General features: G+C 35.5%; 3 protein-coding genes across 3 annotated transcripts; 1 reads left to right on the forward strand and 2 right to left on the reverse strand.

The window, feature by feature from the left end:
- Positions 1-941: 941 nt before the first annotated feature.
- LOC111203907 (putative cullin-like protein 4) lies at positions 942-2,912 on the reverse strand. Its single transcript, XM_048752013.1, has 5 exons — positions 2,538-2,912; positions 2,033-2,462; positions 1,768-1,954; positions 1,545-1,675; positions 942-1,466 (listed from the first exon to the last, which is right to left on the reverse strand). Exons 2-5 carry the CDS (start codon positions 2,320-2,322, stop codon positions 1,451-1,453), a joined length of 624 nt encoding a protein of 207 aa, XP_048607970.1. The 5' UTR covers positions 2,323-2,462; positions 2,538-2,912; the 3' UTR covers positions 942-1,450.
- A 1,025-nt stretch (positions 2,913-3,937) lies between these two features.
- Positions 3,938-8,643, reverse strand: LOC106385500 (putative cullin-like protein 4). Its single transcript, XM_013825411.3, has 5 exons — positions 6,336-8,643; positions 5,831-6,260; positions 5,565-5,751; positions 5,342-5,472; positions 3,938-5,263 (listed from the first exon to the last, which is right to left on the reverse strand). The coding sequence occupies exons 2-5, from the start codon at positions 6,118-6,120 to the stop codon at positions 5,248-5,250; spliced, it is 624 nt and encodes a 207-aa protein (XP_013680865.1). The 5' UTR covers positions 6,121-6,260; positions 6,336-8,643; the 3' UTR covers positions 3,938-5,247.
- A 709-nt stretch (positions 8,644-9,352) lies between these two features.
- On the forward strand, positions 9,353-11,582 carry LOC106380730. The gene is made up of 4 exons (XM_013820556.3): positions 9,353-9,686; positions 10,081-10,191; positions 10,269-10,349; positions 10,611-11,582. Exons 1-4 carry the CDS (start codon positions 9,510-9,512, stop codon positions 10,620-10,622), a joined length of 381 nt encoding a protein of 126 aa, XP_013676010.1. The 5' UTR covers positions 9,353-9,509; the 3' UTR covers positions 10,623-11,582.
- Positions 11,583-17,307: the final 5,725 nt, after the last annotated feature.

Below are 17,307 nucleotides of genomic sequence, written 5' to 3' on the forward strand. Positions count from 1 at the left end.
AGACATTTGATAATGATCGCCAACATATATGTAAATAAATAATGATGAAGATACAACAAAGTTCATTCCATAACACAAAAGAGTGTTTTGGTTTAAGCATAATCATGGTGAAAAAAATGGCGTGTTACAAAACATTACGACACCAGCTTCATCTTTCAGATCAATGCTAATAATTGAGAATGCATAGGAAAGTTGATTTCACTATTTCAATAGACTACCAATTTACCATTCAAGATATAGTATATTTTTCTAGAAGTACAAATTTAACGTGGTTCTGTACCGGATATTTATGAATCGAAAGTGACGCACACATAAAAATTGAGACATCACATTAGGTAGACAAGCGATATTAGTTAAACAAATTAAAAATATACAAATTTCGAAGAACATCCATAATAAGAGAATTTGTTAGTATAAAAGACCCTCGGGTTTGGGTTGGGTCCACTTTGGGTAAGAGAGATCACGGAGATGCCACGTCGTCGGAAAGCCAATGGGAGTGCGAGCGATAAGCTTATCAAATGCGGAGAAGCACCGAACCGGTAAAGTGGGGAACGATGCTTTTCAACGTGTCATTATTTCATTGGTAGCAAGTGTTAAAAGTTAGATTTCATTTTAGTCTGTATCTGGGTCCCACCCTCTCTCTCTACCCTCGTTGGCAACTTGCTCGATGTCTCCTTGCGACTAGTCTGTATCTGAGTTACCTCTTTCGTTCAGAAGGTTTGTCTTTTTCTTAATATCATTTGTCCCTTTCTTATTTTTGGTTTGGTCCGTCCGTATCTTGTGTAAAATATGCTCTTGCAATACGTTGATGAGAAACTTTTTTGGTTTAACGATAGGTATAAGCTAAAACTATTAATATTGAATTTAAATTGGCGTAAGTTGCTTTGATTGTTCTTTGTAAATTATATATAATGACCAGAGTCTTTGTTTGAGTCAACGAATAGCTCACATACAATACATTATTCGATTTGGTTCGTACCATTCCTACCATTCTTCGCAAGATTGTTTTGATATATCGCTAGACCTACATTTCAACTCAACCCAGACCTAGCATTAGATCATTTGTACCAACCGACGTAACTTAACGCGACTAGTAGGAAGTGAGACATAATAAAGACACCCTAGCCTTGTTAAAAACACCAATGACTTGTCGGAAAAGGCCCTGAGCTTCCTAATTCTAACATCTCCTCGGTGGGAACGACAGACATTCCAAGACCTTCAAAACACTTTTGGGCAGTCTTCTCCAACAAAGGATCTTCGGAAAAGTAAGTAAAACATATCTTATCAACGTGAGCCTTGAACTCAGTCAATGATGAGCCTTCTTCCTTTAAAATCTTCTCTCCAGTTTGACAAATGTAGGAGCTCAGTGCATTGTTGATATGACACACTAAATCCGCCTGGCAGAACAGATCATACATCATACGAAGGGCCTCCCAGGGTCTCTCATCCATTAGCTTCTCAAAACCCTGCAACCAACCACATGTACTTAGACAAACTTTGCAACAAAAAACCCACATTAAAGAGAAAAGGAGGAGGATTAGAACCTTTTCAAGAATGGCACAAGCATGAACCCCCAGGAGTTCCCTGTTGACAAAACTTGGAGCAGCTCATCCTGGAGTCGAGAGAAAAGGGGGAGGAGGCTTTTGCATTTTTTCTTCTCCTCACCAACCCTTTGCTGCAAAAAAAGAAGAACAAAGTAGAGCTACTCAGGGGAAAATATACATTCACACAACAACCTACATATGTAGGAAAGAGAAGAAATGGTACATCGATATGTTTCAAGTAGTGGGGAAGGTCAGAAGACTGTTCCAGGACTTGTTTTGCTTCTGCGGCGTAAAACTCAGCAGTGGAGTCAAGAAAAGGCTTCTCCAAGAAGCGCAATTCGCGGGAAACCGACCCATTAAGCATAAGCATAAGATTCTTTAGCAGACTCAGGTTAACAGACTTGCCTAGTCTGGAGAAAGAAAAGAGTCAGTCAGTCAGTATATCCAACACCTAAAATCATGATGACAGCAGACAATAGGAAAGTTACCTCTGATCCGTAATGAGAAGTAGAACGCTGGTTCGAACCTTGTCACGAACTTGAGAGGCCAAGAAGAGCTTTGTGGGTAAAAGCTCAAAACCCAAATCCCACACTTTTCTTTCAAGAAATTTTATCCGACCTTGAACCCCACCAATGCTACAGATGAGCTTAAATTTCTCACCGTACTCCAGGCAAAATTTCTCCAAGGGAAGCAAGAGAAGAGAGGGATCATCATCATCATCATCATTGCAATGCACTGCCAAAGACTCCAGGGTTGTGGAAATATATATGCCCCACATTCCTCTACAATCAGTTTGAAAAGGGCTTCTCCTACTTTATTCTCGAAATCTTAGCGAAGCTGAAATGGTCAGTGTCCTCTTCATGTGAGCGCTGGGCTTTAGAAACTTCCAAGCCTCGTCCAAGTAAACTTTGGGGTCAGCTGACAGATATCAAAAACAAACATGAAGATAGCCAATAAGCACACAAACACATAAGCAAGAGAATTAGAGATTACGTTTATTAATGACGAGGTTGAGCTTGAAAACTCGCACAGCAGGGGAGATATTCGGAGGAGGATTCACCATAGCCGATTCCAAATTAACAACATCGATTGGATATTCAGCGTCATGGTCTGTGTCCGTCTCCTCCCATCGCTGATTGAGCATCTGATGGGCGGTGGAGCCAAATCGGACTCGAGATCTTCAGATTCACGGTGCTTCGACTTCTTCGACGAGGAGGACAAATCGCCCTCGCTGATTGAGCGTTTCATTGGCCGTCTCTTGATTACCGATCGGAGGAATAGGAAGAGTAGGCAAAAAGAAAAGATAACAGACAGCAATTTCACCAATTGAAGGAGAGAGTCGGTCGTGCCTTTTACGGTTGCCGCCAAAACAAATTAACAACCAAATTTATAATAAAAACGCTACAAATAAATAAGAGATGCTTAAGAAATTGCAAAACTTATTTGATAATAAAAACGCTTTAAATAATTATCAGTTTTCCTTTTTTTTTATATATAGTTTATACTATATTTCCTTTCTTGTTCAAAACCCATAAAAACAAAAAAAAAACTTTAAATATTCACATTTATATAGGATTAGGTTATAACCTTTTAACCTAACTACATCAAAAAAAAAAAGAGAAAGAGAGATCTGGTTTTCCGCCCGATGGAGGGGCTTTCACAGCCACCATCGGTCTGGCGTTGTGTTTCTTTGTTCGTTTTGGATTCTTTACTCGGTTGGATGTGTTTAGTTTTGAGAAGTAGGGAGCGTATTTCTCCTTTTAACTTGGTTTCTGGGAGGTGGAAGCTTATATAGCTCCGCTGTTGCCGGCTCTTGTTCTCGGGGGGTGGAGGCTCTCTTAGCTCCGCGTCATCGGCATATGTGGCCTTTGTCTATGAAGGCGTTTGGTGGGTTTGGCTATGCGGGAGTCGTTGTAGTCGGCTCGGGGTGTCCCGAGAGATGGAGGCGGTGGTTCTAGGGCTTCCGGTTTTATTTCCCTTTTCTTGTGTGCTTGGTGGTCGGATGAGATCTCGATTCGTTTGATGACGCTCTCCGACGGACTGAAGATGGATCTGAGTGTGGTGGCTTCGTTTGTGTTAAGGATGAGATTTCGATCAAGATCGATTGATGCTCTCCGTTGGAAGAAGCGAGAATGATGAAGTAGTATGCGGCGGATGAGATCTCGATTCGTTCGATGAAGGTTCTCCGTGGTACGATGATCGGAAGATTAAGAGGTCGCGATGTGGTTCTAGGTCCGGTGGGATCTGGTAAAGTTGCAGAGTTTGCGTGGGGCATGCGGCTGCTAGGGTTTTCGTTTTGTTGGGCTTTAGACCCGTAGTGTGGTTTGTTAGTTGCTCCATTTGTTTAAGCCTTTTTTGTTTTTGTTACTTTTCTGGTTGGTGGACTTTGTCCGTGGGTTTGGCCCTTTAATTAATAAAAATATCGAGGAAAAAAAATAGGATTCGATTTTTTCATATTATTTTCACAAAACACAATAGTACGAAAGATATATAAGTGCATGGGAGATATATATATAAGCTTGAAGGACTTATGCGCCGGTAGTTTATCCACACTATGTAGTCATGATTCTAATTTTTTTTCTTTACTATTCTTAGATTACACATAGTCTAGCATGGCATAATAGGAGTAGATCAATTATTCTTCTGTAAAAGTCATTTCTCATAAAAAATGAATAAATTGAAATTTCATTAAAAAAAACCCATAAAACAAAAAGAACTACAAATATTCACACTTATATAAGATTAGATTTTCTCATATTATTTTCACAGAACACAATAGCATGGGAGACATATAAGAGTATCGGAGATCTATATAAATATTACTTAAAAGTTTTCGTCAATTTCAATGAAAATCCAACTAAAAAAGTGAGAAAAATTAACTTAAAAGTATCGATCCTACCATATGTGCCATCTAAAAACATTCTCAGCCACTAATCTACATGGAACAATTGAGAATTAAGGGCCCAAAAATACTTGTAATTATCATGGACTTAAGGCAAAAGCCTTTTTCCTTACACTGTAGGCACGCCCTGATGAGGGAGAGAACAATTCATAATCCCTTAGACCATCCCCATTAGCCATGCGGGGTGGAGTTTGCCACATGGGTTTTTCTTTTATTTTTTTTATTTTTTTATTTGTTTGCTTTAAAAAAAAAATATTAATAAAGTAACCAATCGTGGGTCGCCACGTGTCGTGGGACCCACGAAAACAGTGATGAATCGTCTCTTGCGGATGAACCCCGACGAGACCAGTCTATTAAGTTTACAATATTGTATTATTTTTTTTTTTGGGGAAGTGTGTGAACTCCTTCTTAAAACTTTCAATGGGCATGCTCTTATAATTAAAGTAAAGAAACATCCAAAAGCAACATGGCCTAAATTCAATCGTGGCAACCAATGACTTGTCGGAAAAGGCCCTGAGCTTCCTAATTCTAACATCTCCTCGGTGGGAACGACAGACATTCCAAGACCTTCAAAACACTTTTGGGCAGTCTTCTCCAACAAAGGATCTTCGGAAAAGTAAGTAAAACATATCTTATCAACGTGAGCCTTGAACTCAGTCAATGATGAGCCTTCTTCCTTTAAAATCTTCTCTCCAGTTTGACAAATGTAGGAGCTCAGTGCATTGTTGATATGACACACTAAATCCGCCTGGCAGAACAGATCATACATCATACGAAGGGCCTCCCAGGGTCTCTCATCCATTAGCTTCTCAAAACCCTGCAACCAACCACATGTACTTAGACAAACTTTGCAACAAAAAACCCACATTAAAGAGAAAAGGAGGAGGATTAGAACCTTTTCAAGAATGGCACAAGCATGAACCCCCAGGAGTTCCCTGTTGACAAAACTTGGAGCAGCTCATCCTGGAGTCGAGAGAAAAGGGGGAGGAGGCTTTTGCATTTTTTCTTCTCCTCACCAACCCTTTGCTGCAAAAAAAGAAGAACAAAGTAGAGCTACTCAGGGGAAAATATACATTCACACAACAACCTACATATGTAGGAAAGAGAAGAAATGGTACATCGATATGTTTCAAGTAGTGGGGAAGGTCAGAAGACTGTTCCAGGACTTGTTTTGCTTCTGCGGCGTAAAACTCAGCAGTGGAGTCAAGAAAAGGCTTCTCCAAGAAGCGCAATTCGCGGGAAACCGACCCATTAAGCATAAGCATAAGATTCTTTAGCAGACTCAGGTTAACAGACTTGCCTAGTCTGGAGAAAGAAAAGAGTCAGTCAGTCAGTATATCCAACACCTAAAAATCATGATGACAGCAGACAATAGGAAAGTTACCTCTGATCCGTAATGAGAAGTAGAACGCTGGTTCGAACCTTGTCACGAACTTGAGAGGCCAAGAAGAGCTTTGTGGGTAAAAGCTCAAAACCCAAATCCCACACTTTTCTTTCAAGAAATTTTATCCGACCTTGAACCCCACCAATGCTACAGATGAGCTTAAATTTCTCACCGTACTCCAGGCAAAATTTCTCCAAGGGAAGCAAGAGAAGAGAGGGATCATCATCATCATCATCATTGCAATGCACTGCCAAAGACTCCAGGGTTGTGGAAATATATATGCCCCACATTCCTCTACAATCAGTTTGAAAAGGGCTTCTCCTACTTTATTCTCGAAATCTTAGCGAAGCTGAAATGGTCAGTGTCCTCTTCATGTGAGCGCTGGGCTTTAGAAACTTCCAAGCCTCGTCCAAGTAAACTTTGGGGTCAGCTGACAGATATCAAAAACAAACATGAAGATAGCCAATAAGCACACAAACACATAAGCAAGAGAATTAGAGATTACGTTTATTAATGACGAGGTTGAGCTTGAAAACTCGCACAGCAGGGGAGATATTCGGAGGAGGATTCACCATAGCCGATTCCAAATTAACAACATCGATTGGATATTCAGCGTCATGGTCTGTGTCCGTCTCCTCCCATCGCTGATTGAGCATCTGATGGGCGGTGGAGCCAAATCGGACTCGAGATCTTCAGATTCACGGTGCTTCGACTTCTTCGACGAGGAGGACAAATCGCCCTCGCTGATTGAGCGTTTCATTGGCCGTCTCTTGATTACCGATCGGAGGAATAGGAAGAGTAGGCAAAAAGAAAAGATAACAGACAGCAATTTCACCAATTGAAGGAGAGAGTCGGTCGTGCCTTTTACGGTTGCCGCCAAAACAAATTAACAACCAAAATTTATAATAAAAACGCTACAAATAAATAAGAGATGCTTAAGAAATTGCAAAACTTATTTGATAATAAAAACGCTTTAAATAATTATCAGTTTTCCTTTTTTTTTATATATAGTTTATACTATATTTCCTTTCTTGTTCAAAACCCATAAAAACAAAAAAAAAACTTTAAATATTCACATTTATATAGGATTAGGTTATAACCTTTTAACCTAACTACATCAAAAAAAAAAAAGAGAAAGAGAGATCTGGTTTTCCGCCCGATGGAGGGGCTTTCACAGCCACCATCGGTCTGGCGTTGTGTTTCTTTGTTCGTTTTGGATTCTTTACTCGGTTGGATGTGTTTAGTTTTGAGAAGTAGGGAGCGTATTTCTCCTTTTAACTTGGTTTCTGGGAGGTGGAAGCTTATATAGCTCCGCTGTTGCCGGCTCTTGTTCTCGGGGGGTGGAGGCTCTCTTAGCTCCGCGTCATCGGCATATGTGGCCTTTGTCTATGAAGGCGTTTGGTGGGTTTGGCTATGCGGGAGTCGTTGTAGTCGGCTCGGGGTGTCCCGAGAGATGGAGGCGGTGGTTCTAGGGCTTCCGGTTTTATTTCCCTTTTCTTGTGTGCTTGGTGGTCGGATGAGATCTCGATTCGTTTGATGACGCTCTCCGACGGACTGAAGATGGATCTGAGTGTGGTGGCTTCGTTTGTGTTAAGGATGAGATTTCGATCAAGATCGATTGATGCTCTCCGTTGGAAGAAGCGAGAATGATGAAGTAGTATGCGGCGGATGAGATCTCGATTCGTTCGATGAAGGTTCTCCGTGGTACGATGATCGGAAGATTAAGAGGTCGCGATGTGGTTCTAGGTCCGGTGGGATCTGGTAAAGTTGCAGAGTTTGCGTGGGGCATGCGGCTGCTAGGGTTTTCGTTTTGTTGGGCTTTAGACCCGTAGTGTGGTTTGTTAGTTGCTCCATTTGTTTAAGCCTTTTTTGTTTTTGTTACTTTTCTGGTTGGTGGACTTTGTCCGTGGGTTTGGCCCTTTAATTAATAAAAATATCGAGGAAAAAAAATAGGATTCGATTTTTTCATATTATTTTCACAAAACACAATAGTACGAAAGATATATAAGTGCATGGGAGATATATATATAAGCTTGAAGGACTTATGCGCCGGTAGTTTATCCACACTATGTAGTCATGATTCTAATTTTTTTTCTTTACTATTCTTAGATTACACATAGTCTAGCATGGCATAATAGGAGTAGATCAATTATTCTTCTGTAAAAGTCATTTCTCATAAAAAATGAATAAATTGAAATTTCATTAAAAAAAACCCATAAAACAAAAAGAACTACAAATATTCACACTTATATAAGATTAGATTTTCTCATATTATTTTCACAGAACACAATAGCATGGGAGACATATAAGAGTATCGGAGATCTATATAAATATTACTTAAAAGTTTTCGTCAATTTCAATGAAAATCCAACTAAAAAAGTGAGAAAAATTAACTTAAAAGTATCGATCCTACCATATGTGCCATCTAAAAACATTCTCAGCCACTAATCTACATGGAACAATTGAGAATTAAGGGCCCAAAAATACTTGTAATTATCATGGACTTAAGGCAAAAGCCTTTTTCCTTACACTGTAGGCACGCCCTGATGAGGGAGAGAACAATTCATAATCCCTTAGACCATCCCCATTAGCCATGCGGGGTGGAGTTTGCCACATGGGTTTTTCTTTTATTTTTTTTATTTTTTTATTTGTTTGCTTTAAAAAAAAAATATTAATAAAGTAACCAATCGTGGGTCGCCACGTGTCGTGGGACCCACGAAAACAGTGATGAATCGTCTCTTGCGGATGAACCCCGACGAGACCAGTCTATTAAGTTTACAATATTGTATTATTTTTTTTTTTGGGGAAGTGTGTGAACTCCTTCTTAAAACTTTCAATGGGCATGCTCTTATAATCAATACAATACTAAAAGGGGAATAAGGGCTTCCCACATGCTTCCACGTCCTTAATAATAATCAACCAATAGGATGTCTTTTTTTTTCCACGTCACGCGAAGGATGGGCTGTTTTGTTTCTTTGATCCGTAAAATATAAAATTTGACACAAAAGCCCAATCCAAAATAAACCTAGCAAAACTCATAAACATCGTCTTTTTCTCTTTCTCACCTTCCCCAGTTTTCTACGTTTCTTCCCTACTGTATCTAAGCCATAAATTGAACCTCTAATAACATAAACGTTCGACTTGCTTCATTATCGTCTCCACCTCTCTCCTTATCTGCGAAAATCAATCATAGTATTCTAATCTCTTGCTTTGTTTGATTGCTTCCATGTCAGTTGGCTTCCTTAAAATATATTGGATTCTTCTTCTTCCCTGGAAAATTGAAGGTGCTTCCTCTTTTTTCCCTCTCTCTTACTTCTTAATTGTTTTCATAACTAAATTGGATATGCGATTCGATCTAATTTAGGGTTTTAGTATCAATATTATCCCAATTTCGTTCATATCACAGCACTGTCTCTGGGTTCTAAAAAGAAAAGCTCTCAATATCTTATTTTTCTCTGCCACAGAGAGAGAGAGAGAGAGAGAGAGAGAGAGAGAGAGAGAGAGAGAGAGAGAGAGAGAGAGAGAGAGAGAGAGAGAGAGAGAGAGAGAGAGAGAGAGAGAGAGAGCTAAAGGGGTTTCGAGTGAAGATGAAGGAGGGAAAGCAATAGAGACGTCACAGCCGACGGTGGCTCCTCCGGCGAAGCACAGCCGACAGCTAGGAGCTCAGCTGTCGGGAAGCATGAGTTTCAGCAGACAAATGTCGAATGAAGACGAGGAGATGTCGAGGACGGCTTTGTCTGCTATCAGGGCGAAAGAAGAGGAGATCGAGAAGAATAAGATGGAGATTAGGGAAAGGGTTCAAGCTCAGCTTGGTCGTGTCGAAGAGGAGACTAAGCGCCTCGCTTTGATCCGTGAGGTATAGCATCTTTACTTCCTCATCTTTTTTTTTTTTTTTGAGAATTGTGCTTTAATTTTGTTTCTTACATAGAAAAAAACAAATTAAGATATAAAAATTGGACATATGGGGGTTTAATGCAGTGAAGCTATGTGGTTGTGATTCATGTTTAGGGGGAGATTTGTAGGACCCCAAGTATTGAAATTTTCAAGAAACATTGAACAAAAAATAGCTTCTTTTTTTGTTTTTTCTTTTAAATTATAAGTAAAGATTGGGACTTTTGTGAGTGTTTCCACTTTTGTATCACTAATTGTAAAATCCATTTGGTAAAAATGAGATTTGTGGATCAAAGTTCTTTCCTTTTTATGAAAACTACCATGATTAAGAAGCTTAATGGTTTGAATTGTATATTTAGGAACTTGAAGGTTTAGCTGAACCCATGAGGAAAGAAGTTGCTTTGGCCAGGAAGAAGATTGATTCTGTCAACAAAGAGTTAAAGCCTTTGGGTCATACTGTTCAGAAAAAGGTATGGCCATTGCACATAACCAAATCCATTATATGTCTGGTTGAGGATCATTATTAAGATGCTAATCTGGTGTGTAGGAACGAGAGTACAAAGAAGCTCTTGAAGCATTCAACGAAAAGAACAGGGAGAAGGTGCAGCTAATCACCAAGCTTACGGAGGTTAGTCAACTAATTCTAAAATCCTTTTCTTTTTTTTATTTATTGAATATAGTAATTGGAGATAGTGTTTGAATAATTGGTTCAAGTGTTTATCTTCTTCTCTGGTTATGGTTCTATGTTTGTCTAAATATATCTGTGAGTCTTGAGCTTAGTTAGTGATTTTTCAACTCAAACAAAAATTACAACATGATCTTTGAATTTTAAAACATCTGGTTTATTATTGACTGAATACAAGTACACGCTAATCCTCAATTTCTACAGACTCGAGAATAATAAATAAGATTCAGTGAGAAAGGTGAATCAGGCCAACATGCATGACGGCACATCCAGAAAGTAATTTACCTTCTTGATACCAGCAATCACATGCAGCGGAACAAAACCATGATCATCCATGTGCCCACGAAGGTATGTGTCTCTAATCAAATTCTCTTCACTGTAACAAAAAGAAACATTTGCATCTAAATTACTCCTTCCCAGAAGAGAAATGAGACGAATAAGAGAGATTCAATACAAAAGTACTACCTAAAATAATATTGTATTTGCTTCTGTAGTTTTACGTTTAGAGGAAGATCTTGGACTTGGTAAAAGACTGGACCAGGTGAGAGAGGGCTGATGAAAGGCATACGGGGATAATATGGAGATGCCAATTCTGAAATGAAAGACGCATTAGAAAAAAAAAAAGAGTTCCAAAACGTGATCTTTCAATGTATCTCACTAGGAGGAAAAGGCACATGCCCGCCAAAAGGCTGAATAGGCTGAGCTGCCATAAACTGAGGAGGAATTGACTGCATAGTTGGAGGTTGATGTCTCACAAATGCTGGGGCGCCTCTTTGTGAATGTGCATTTCCATCTCTCCCACTAAAGCTTCTGCAAAAATTCCAGTTTTGATTCCCTTGCTCCTGGCTGCGCCTGCCACCATGACTTTGGTGGTGGTGGTGGTGGTGGTTACCATTTTGGTTCCTGTGCGAGTGCCGTGGTGAAAAGTTGTCACTACAACCACCATGGGTTTGTGATGCAGAGCCATTCCTCTGGTTTTGGCCTCTAGGAGAAGGGTTGTGCGAAGGTGTTTCGACAAGTGGATCTTGAGAAACAGTACCATTAGCAGCGGATCCAGAAGAGCTATAGTAATTTTTAAAAAAATTTATAAAATAAAAAAAATTTAATATAAAATAATTTTACTGTTGACTTACTATTCTAATATTTCAATTTGAATATTCTCTTTGTTTTATAATATAATGGTTTAAAAGTATTTTTTGTTACACTATATAAATTGTTTTTATATTTCAATGTAACTTTATATTTATTATATATTGCGTGGCCAATTAAATTATGTAAATTACTGTATAATTGTTTAAATTTAAATATTAAATGACAGTTTTCTAAAGAAATAACTTTTAAATATTACAGATTTTAATTAAAATTGATTACATTTTGAAGCAGATGGAGTAATCTATAAACTAACTCTATATATATACCTTGAATTTCTCTCATTATGTGCATTCCTAACTCGAATGAGATAATCAACATCTAATATTATGCTATGTTACATGGAAACGGAAGCGGGTACGTGGAAGCGGAAACGTATGGAAGCGCAGAAGCGAGATTTTTTAAAAAATTAGGAAGCGGATACGTGTTGGAAGCATATCCATATATATATATATATATATATATGTAAGACTACAAATTAAAAATTGGAATATATATACATATGTAAGATTATTTTAAAAAATCTAAAACTAAAAATTATATGATTTAAATTTAAAATAAAGCATTTATTCATTTATAATAATTTTGAAATGACTTCATATTTAAACTGTGAAAATACACATAAATTAAATTAAATAAATAATATTATATTTTTGTAATTCTTTATAATTAATTGACATAATATATTTGAATATATGATTTATCTTTAATAAAAACCTCAATGCATAAAGATAATTTATAGTATTAGTTTTAATATTTGTATATTTCTATTCTCTCCATTCAATACTATTAAAATTTGGACTATATATAAATTAAAAACTATAATTTTATATTCTTATTGATATAAGACATTATGTTTTTTTTTAAATGGAAGCGTGGTTCCAAAACGGAATCGTAAGCTTCCAATGTGTTTTTAAAGAGAATATTTTAGAAGCGTTTTGGAAGCGAGATTCCGTAAGCTTCCACAAGATTCCGATTCCGATTCCGGTTCCGAAGCGGGAATCGGACGTCCGATGAAGCTTCCGTGCAACGTAGATATTATGTTACTCTCAGTATATTAGAAATGATCGAACCGTAAACCAATTAAGGATGATGTAAGGAAGACATAAATATGTATTTCCAGTTATCATAAAATATAGAATCAATTGACAGCAACTTAATTATGTTCAGCGTAGAACAACAGAGAAGAGTTTCCATAATTTCTAATATTATAATATCTCACTATTTTAAGCTTTTCTCTAGCACAAATACTCACTTTATTCTGGAGTTTAAGCTTTTCTATCTGATGATATTAGTAGTTTGATCCAAAAAAGAAAACAGTCGAACTGTACATTGTAATTGGAAAAAGAAAACAAACAAAGGTATATGAAACAAAAACTGGAAATATCAATTATCTGCAATTAAAGAATAATAAAGCAATAAAATTGTAAAAATACAAAAAAATAATTTACACAGAAAAAGATTTAGTAAAATAAAATCGTAATATAATTTTCATAATTGATAGTGCTCAGTTAAAAAGTCTAAATTTACAACATACACAGTTTTATTTACATCTTTAAACCTATTATCTAATTAAAATGATTCTAAGGAAAGTGCCAGCATGAAGAGTTAGAAACTATACGATAAAATATAATACATAATATTAAAAATACATTACTGATCACTAAAAAATCATGTTAGTAGTAATAAAAATGAAATGACAACACATTTATTAAAACCATAGAACGACGCGCAACAAGGTGTTATTAACTATACAAACTACAAATTAAATATGCTTAACGCAAACACACATAAAAATGAGACATCATATTTGGATATATTTAAATAAATAATTTTAAATATATTATATTCTTGATAATTTTAAAATTACTTAAAAAGAAACTAAATTATTAAAAATAAATATACAAATAAAACTAAAGCAATATTTTTTAACGTCAAAATAATAAATGAATAAAACATATATTAGGTAAATAAAATAGATTTTAGATTTTAAAGACTTCTAATTCATGTAGTATTACAAAATTCAAAATCTGTTTATTACAATTAATATTTTACCATTAGATATATTAAAATAATATTCTAAATCTATATTCAATTGTCAGTTTTCAACTATTACACTTAAAAAATATTATTAAATACGCCTGTTTTTTTTTGAAATGGAGATTTTATATTTTAAGTAGGTTATTGGAGTACTTTTTTTCGTTGATTTATTCGAGATGAGATTCCAATATTTTAAACTAAGATAATTTCCATTCTACACATAATTATATATTTTTTACATAAGTCTAAAATCTCGGACTTGATTCTTCATATTTTATTAGTTAATTGTGTTACATATAATAAAAATACTTACTTCAAACTAAAAATATAAAAAAAAAAATCAAATTTGAAAATTAGTTATATATAATTTAATATACAAAAGTTCAAATAGAAATAAAAATGATAAATGTAACAAATTTAAATATATTATCCGCGCGTAGCGCGGAGAAAGAATCTAGTTAAAGTAAAGAAACATCCAAAAGCAACATGGCCTAAATTCAATCGTGGCAACCAATGACTTGTCGGAAGAGGCCCTGAGCTTCCTAATTCTAACATCTCCTCGGGGAATGGATCATCCAGCATAGGTAAAACGACAGACATTCCAAGACCTTCAAAACACTTTTGGGCAGTCTTCTCCAACAAAGGATCTTCGGAAAAGTAAGTAAAACATATCTTATCAACGTGAGCCTTGAACTCAGTCAATGATGAGCCTTCTTCCTTTAAAATCTTCTCTCCAGTTTGACAAATGTAGGAGCTCAGTGCATTGTTGATATGACACACTAAATCCGCCTGGCAGAACAGATCATACATCATACGAAGGGCCTCCCAGGGTCTCTCATCCATTAGCTTCTCAAAACCCTGCAACCAACCACATGTACTTAGACAAACTTTGCAACAAAAAACCCACATTAAAGAGAAAAGGAGGAGGATTAGAACCTTTTCAAGAATGGCACAAGCATGAACCCCCAGGAGTTCCCTGTTGACAAAACTTGGAGCAGCTCATCCTGGAGTCGAGAGAAAAGGGGGAGGAGGCTTTTGCATTTTTTCTTCTCCTCACCAACCCTTTGCTGCAAAAAAAGAAGAACAAAGTAGAGCTACTCAGGGGAAAATATACATTCACACAACAACCTACATATGTAGGAAAGAGAAGAAATGGTACATCGACATGTGGAAATATATTCACCACAGAACTCTAGAATCAGGTTGGAAAGGGCTTCCCCTGACTTATTCCACCATGTCTTACCAACAGCCTGTGCAAAATAGCTATTAATTAAGAACGAACGAAGAATAATAATAATCAAAGTAAGGGAAACAACAAGAAGGTACATTGTTAATCTCAGCGAAGCTGAAATGGTCAGTGTCCTCTTCATGTAAGATGCTTTTGAGAGCTGGCTCTAGAAGTTTCCAAGCCTTGTCCAATAAAACTTTGGGGTCAGCTGACAGATATCAAAAACATAAAGATAGCCAAATAAGCCCACAAACACATAAGAATCGAAGAAAAGAGTTTTGAATACACAGTACGTTTAGTACGGCAGAGGTTGAGATTGAAAACTAGCGGAGTAGGGGAGATATTCGGAGGATCGTCGTCGTCACTAATTGAGGATGGTGGATTCACCATAGCCGATTCCAATTTAACAACATCGTTTGGGATATTCAGCGTCATGAAAAATATACAAAGGAAATTGTTTAGCGTTGTTGCCTCTTGCCTTGTAGGGTTGTTGCCAAAATAAAAACAAATTAACATGGAAGAATTATGGTAAGAAACTCTATAAATAAATAATGCTAGAGAACTATATAATTTTATTAATTTATCAAATTTTTCTTTTTACATTTTTTTATTTTAAAATATATTTTCAAAAAATAAGGAAAACTTCTTAATTTCACTATATAAATTAATTAAATTATGTAATTCGACTTTTATATTATTTTATGTATATATTTTATTATATCAAACTTGGTTTCTCAAATTTACTAATTATTTTTTATATAATTAACATTTTAAACTTTATTTTTTATATAATTAACATTTTAAACTTTATTTTTGCTAATTAAATAGTTTTTATATTTCTTCATAAAATTCTTTTTAAAAACGGAAATTTACTATCAAATAGGTTTTAGAATTTTCATTTGGTTGAGATTTATAAAAAGGAAAACTAATAACTAATGTAGAATAATTTTTTGAAATGTATTACAATCATGTTAATTAGCAAATGATCCTCATGTAACAGTAATATTCTTTTCTAAAATTCTTAACAAACGAAATTGTTAAAGTGTATTCGATAGTAGATTACATTTTTCAAATCCTAAGCAATAGAGATTTGTAAAATAAAATATTCAAATATTTCCTTATAATAACATTTTTCCATGTTTAATAGTAATTCCCTAGTATTTGTTAAAAACATAAACTAAAAAACACTACCAATACTCACATTTATATATAAGACTAAGTTCTCTCATATTTTTTGACCAAACACATACAATAAATAAGTTTTTCCTTTTTGAAATGCTCTAAACTTTCTCTTCTACTATCCTTACTACATCTTATGATGATATCATAATGTCGTGAATTCATGTCGCTATTATGCTTATGCGTTTGTTCGTAGACATCTAATTTAATCTATTAATTTATGATCCTATTTTTATCTACTGTTAAACAATGTTATTTTAGTTTTTAACCTATTCCTTTTTTCATTAACAGATAATATGTATTTGAGAATTCTGTTACATTAACATATATTTGTTTTTAATAATTTGACTAACAGCTAAAGAATTGGAAAGATCAATACAATCTAAACTGAACATAAACCAAATATCACTACAATCTAGCAACTTCATATATTATAACAAAAACTTATATTATTTATGAAATGTATTCTGTAATTCTCAAATCAAGATTTATTAATATGAAGCTAAATATTCATAATACAAGTTAAACATACAATTGTTTTTACACAAAGCAAAAAAATACAAATCTCCAAGTATTCTCACAGCATGTATTGTCAATTATTATATGTGAACACCAAACCTATACTATTAAAGACCCAAATATCCAAACAAAAAACAGATGATTTTAACGTTAAAATTGATATTTTGTGTATTGCAAAAAAAAATATTAATTCGTGTTCTAACTCGGGTACTATCCTAGTTGTTAGTTATAATGTCAATATTATAAGATGTAGCAAGCATAATATTAGAAGAAATTACAGTTGTATCAAAAAATAAAAAAAAGATGCAGTGGAGTCACAGCTGTGTTTCAAGTTCCGTATCTTACTATCTACGTATTGTACAATGTAAGTATCCAAAAAAAAGACCCGAAATGAGGTTAACATGCAGTGGAGTCACAGCTGTGTTTCAAGTTCCGTATCTTACTATCTACGTATTGTACGCTGATGGGAAGAGATGGTGAGTTTTTATTATTTACACATAATAATCTCTTTAAATGCCTAATCTGTTTCCTCTGCTTAGAATTCGAAATAAATTATGCCCATGCAATTTTGCGAGATTGTGTTTGTAGCTAATACTTAGCAAAATTTAAGTAAATTCCAAGCAAATTTGCAATGATTTTATAAGAACTTTTAGTGACATCTGTTTGGGGTGGGTTTCATCTATCTATCAACGCCCAACCTAACTTATTTAAGGCTCACTAAACAATCAAGTTCTTGGTGAAAATCAACTTTGGTGCTGCTTCAATTGCTAAAATCATATGCGCTAA

The sequence above is a fragment of the Brassica napus genome, chromosome C3 (genome assembly GCF_020379485.1).
Source record: "Brassica napus cultivar Da-Ae chromosome C3, Da-Ae, whole genome shotgun sequence".
Taxonomy (NCBI): Eukaryota; Viridiplantae; Streptophyta; class Magnoliopsida; order Brassicales; family Brassicaceae; genus Brassica; species Brassica napus.

Bases quoted from the DNA above. Each gene is read 5' to 3' on its own strand.
- LOC106380730 (XM_013820556.3), top strand. From the start codon at position 9,510: ATGAGTTTCAGCAGACAAATGTCGAATGAAGACGAGGAGATGTCGAGG. The intron at 9,687-10,080 runs GTATAGCATCTT...TTGTATATTTAG, and splicing joins GCCTCGCTTTGATCCGTGAG to GAACTTGAAGGTTTAGCTGA. The intron at 10,192-10,268 runs GTATGGCCATTG...TCTGGTGTGTAG, and splicing joins GTCATACTGTTCAGAAAAAG to GAACGAGAGTACAAAGAAGC.
- LOC111203907 (XM_048752013.1), bottom strand. From the start codon at position 2,322: ATGTGGGGCATATATATTTCCACAACCCTGGAGTCTTTGGCAGTGCAT. The intron at 1,955-2,032 runs GTAACTTTCCTA...TTCTTTCTCCAG, and splicing joins CTTCTCATTACGGATCAGAG to ACTAGGCAAGTCTGTTAACC. The intron at 1,676-1,767 runs GTACCATTTCTT...CTTTTTTTGCAG, and splicing joins ACTACTTGAAACATATCGAT to CAAAGGGTTGGTGAGGAGAA.
- LOC106385500 (XM_013825411.3), bottom strand. From the start codon at position 6,120: ATGTGGGGCATATATATTTCCACAACCCTGGAGTCTTTGGCAGTGCAT. The intron at 5,752-5,830 runs GTAACTTTCCTA...TTCTTTCTCCAG, and splicing joins CTTCTCATTACGGATCAGAG to ACTAGGCAAGTCTGTTAACC. The intron at 5,473-5,564 runs GTACCATTTCTT...CTTTTTTTGCAG, and splicing joins ACTACTTGAAACATATCGAT to CAAAGGGTTGGTGAGGAGAA.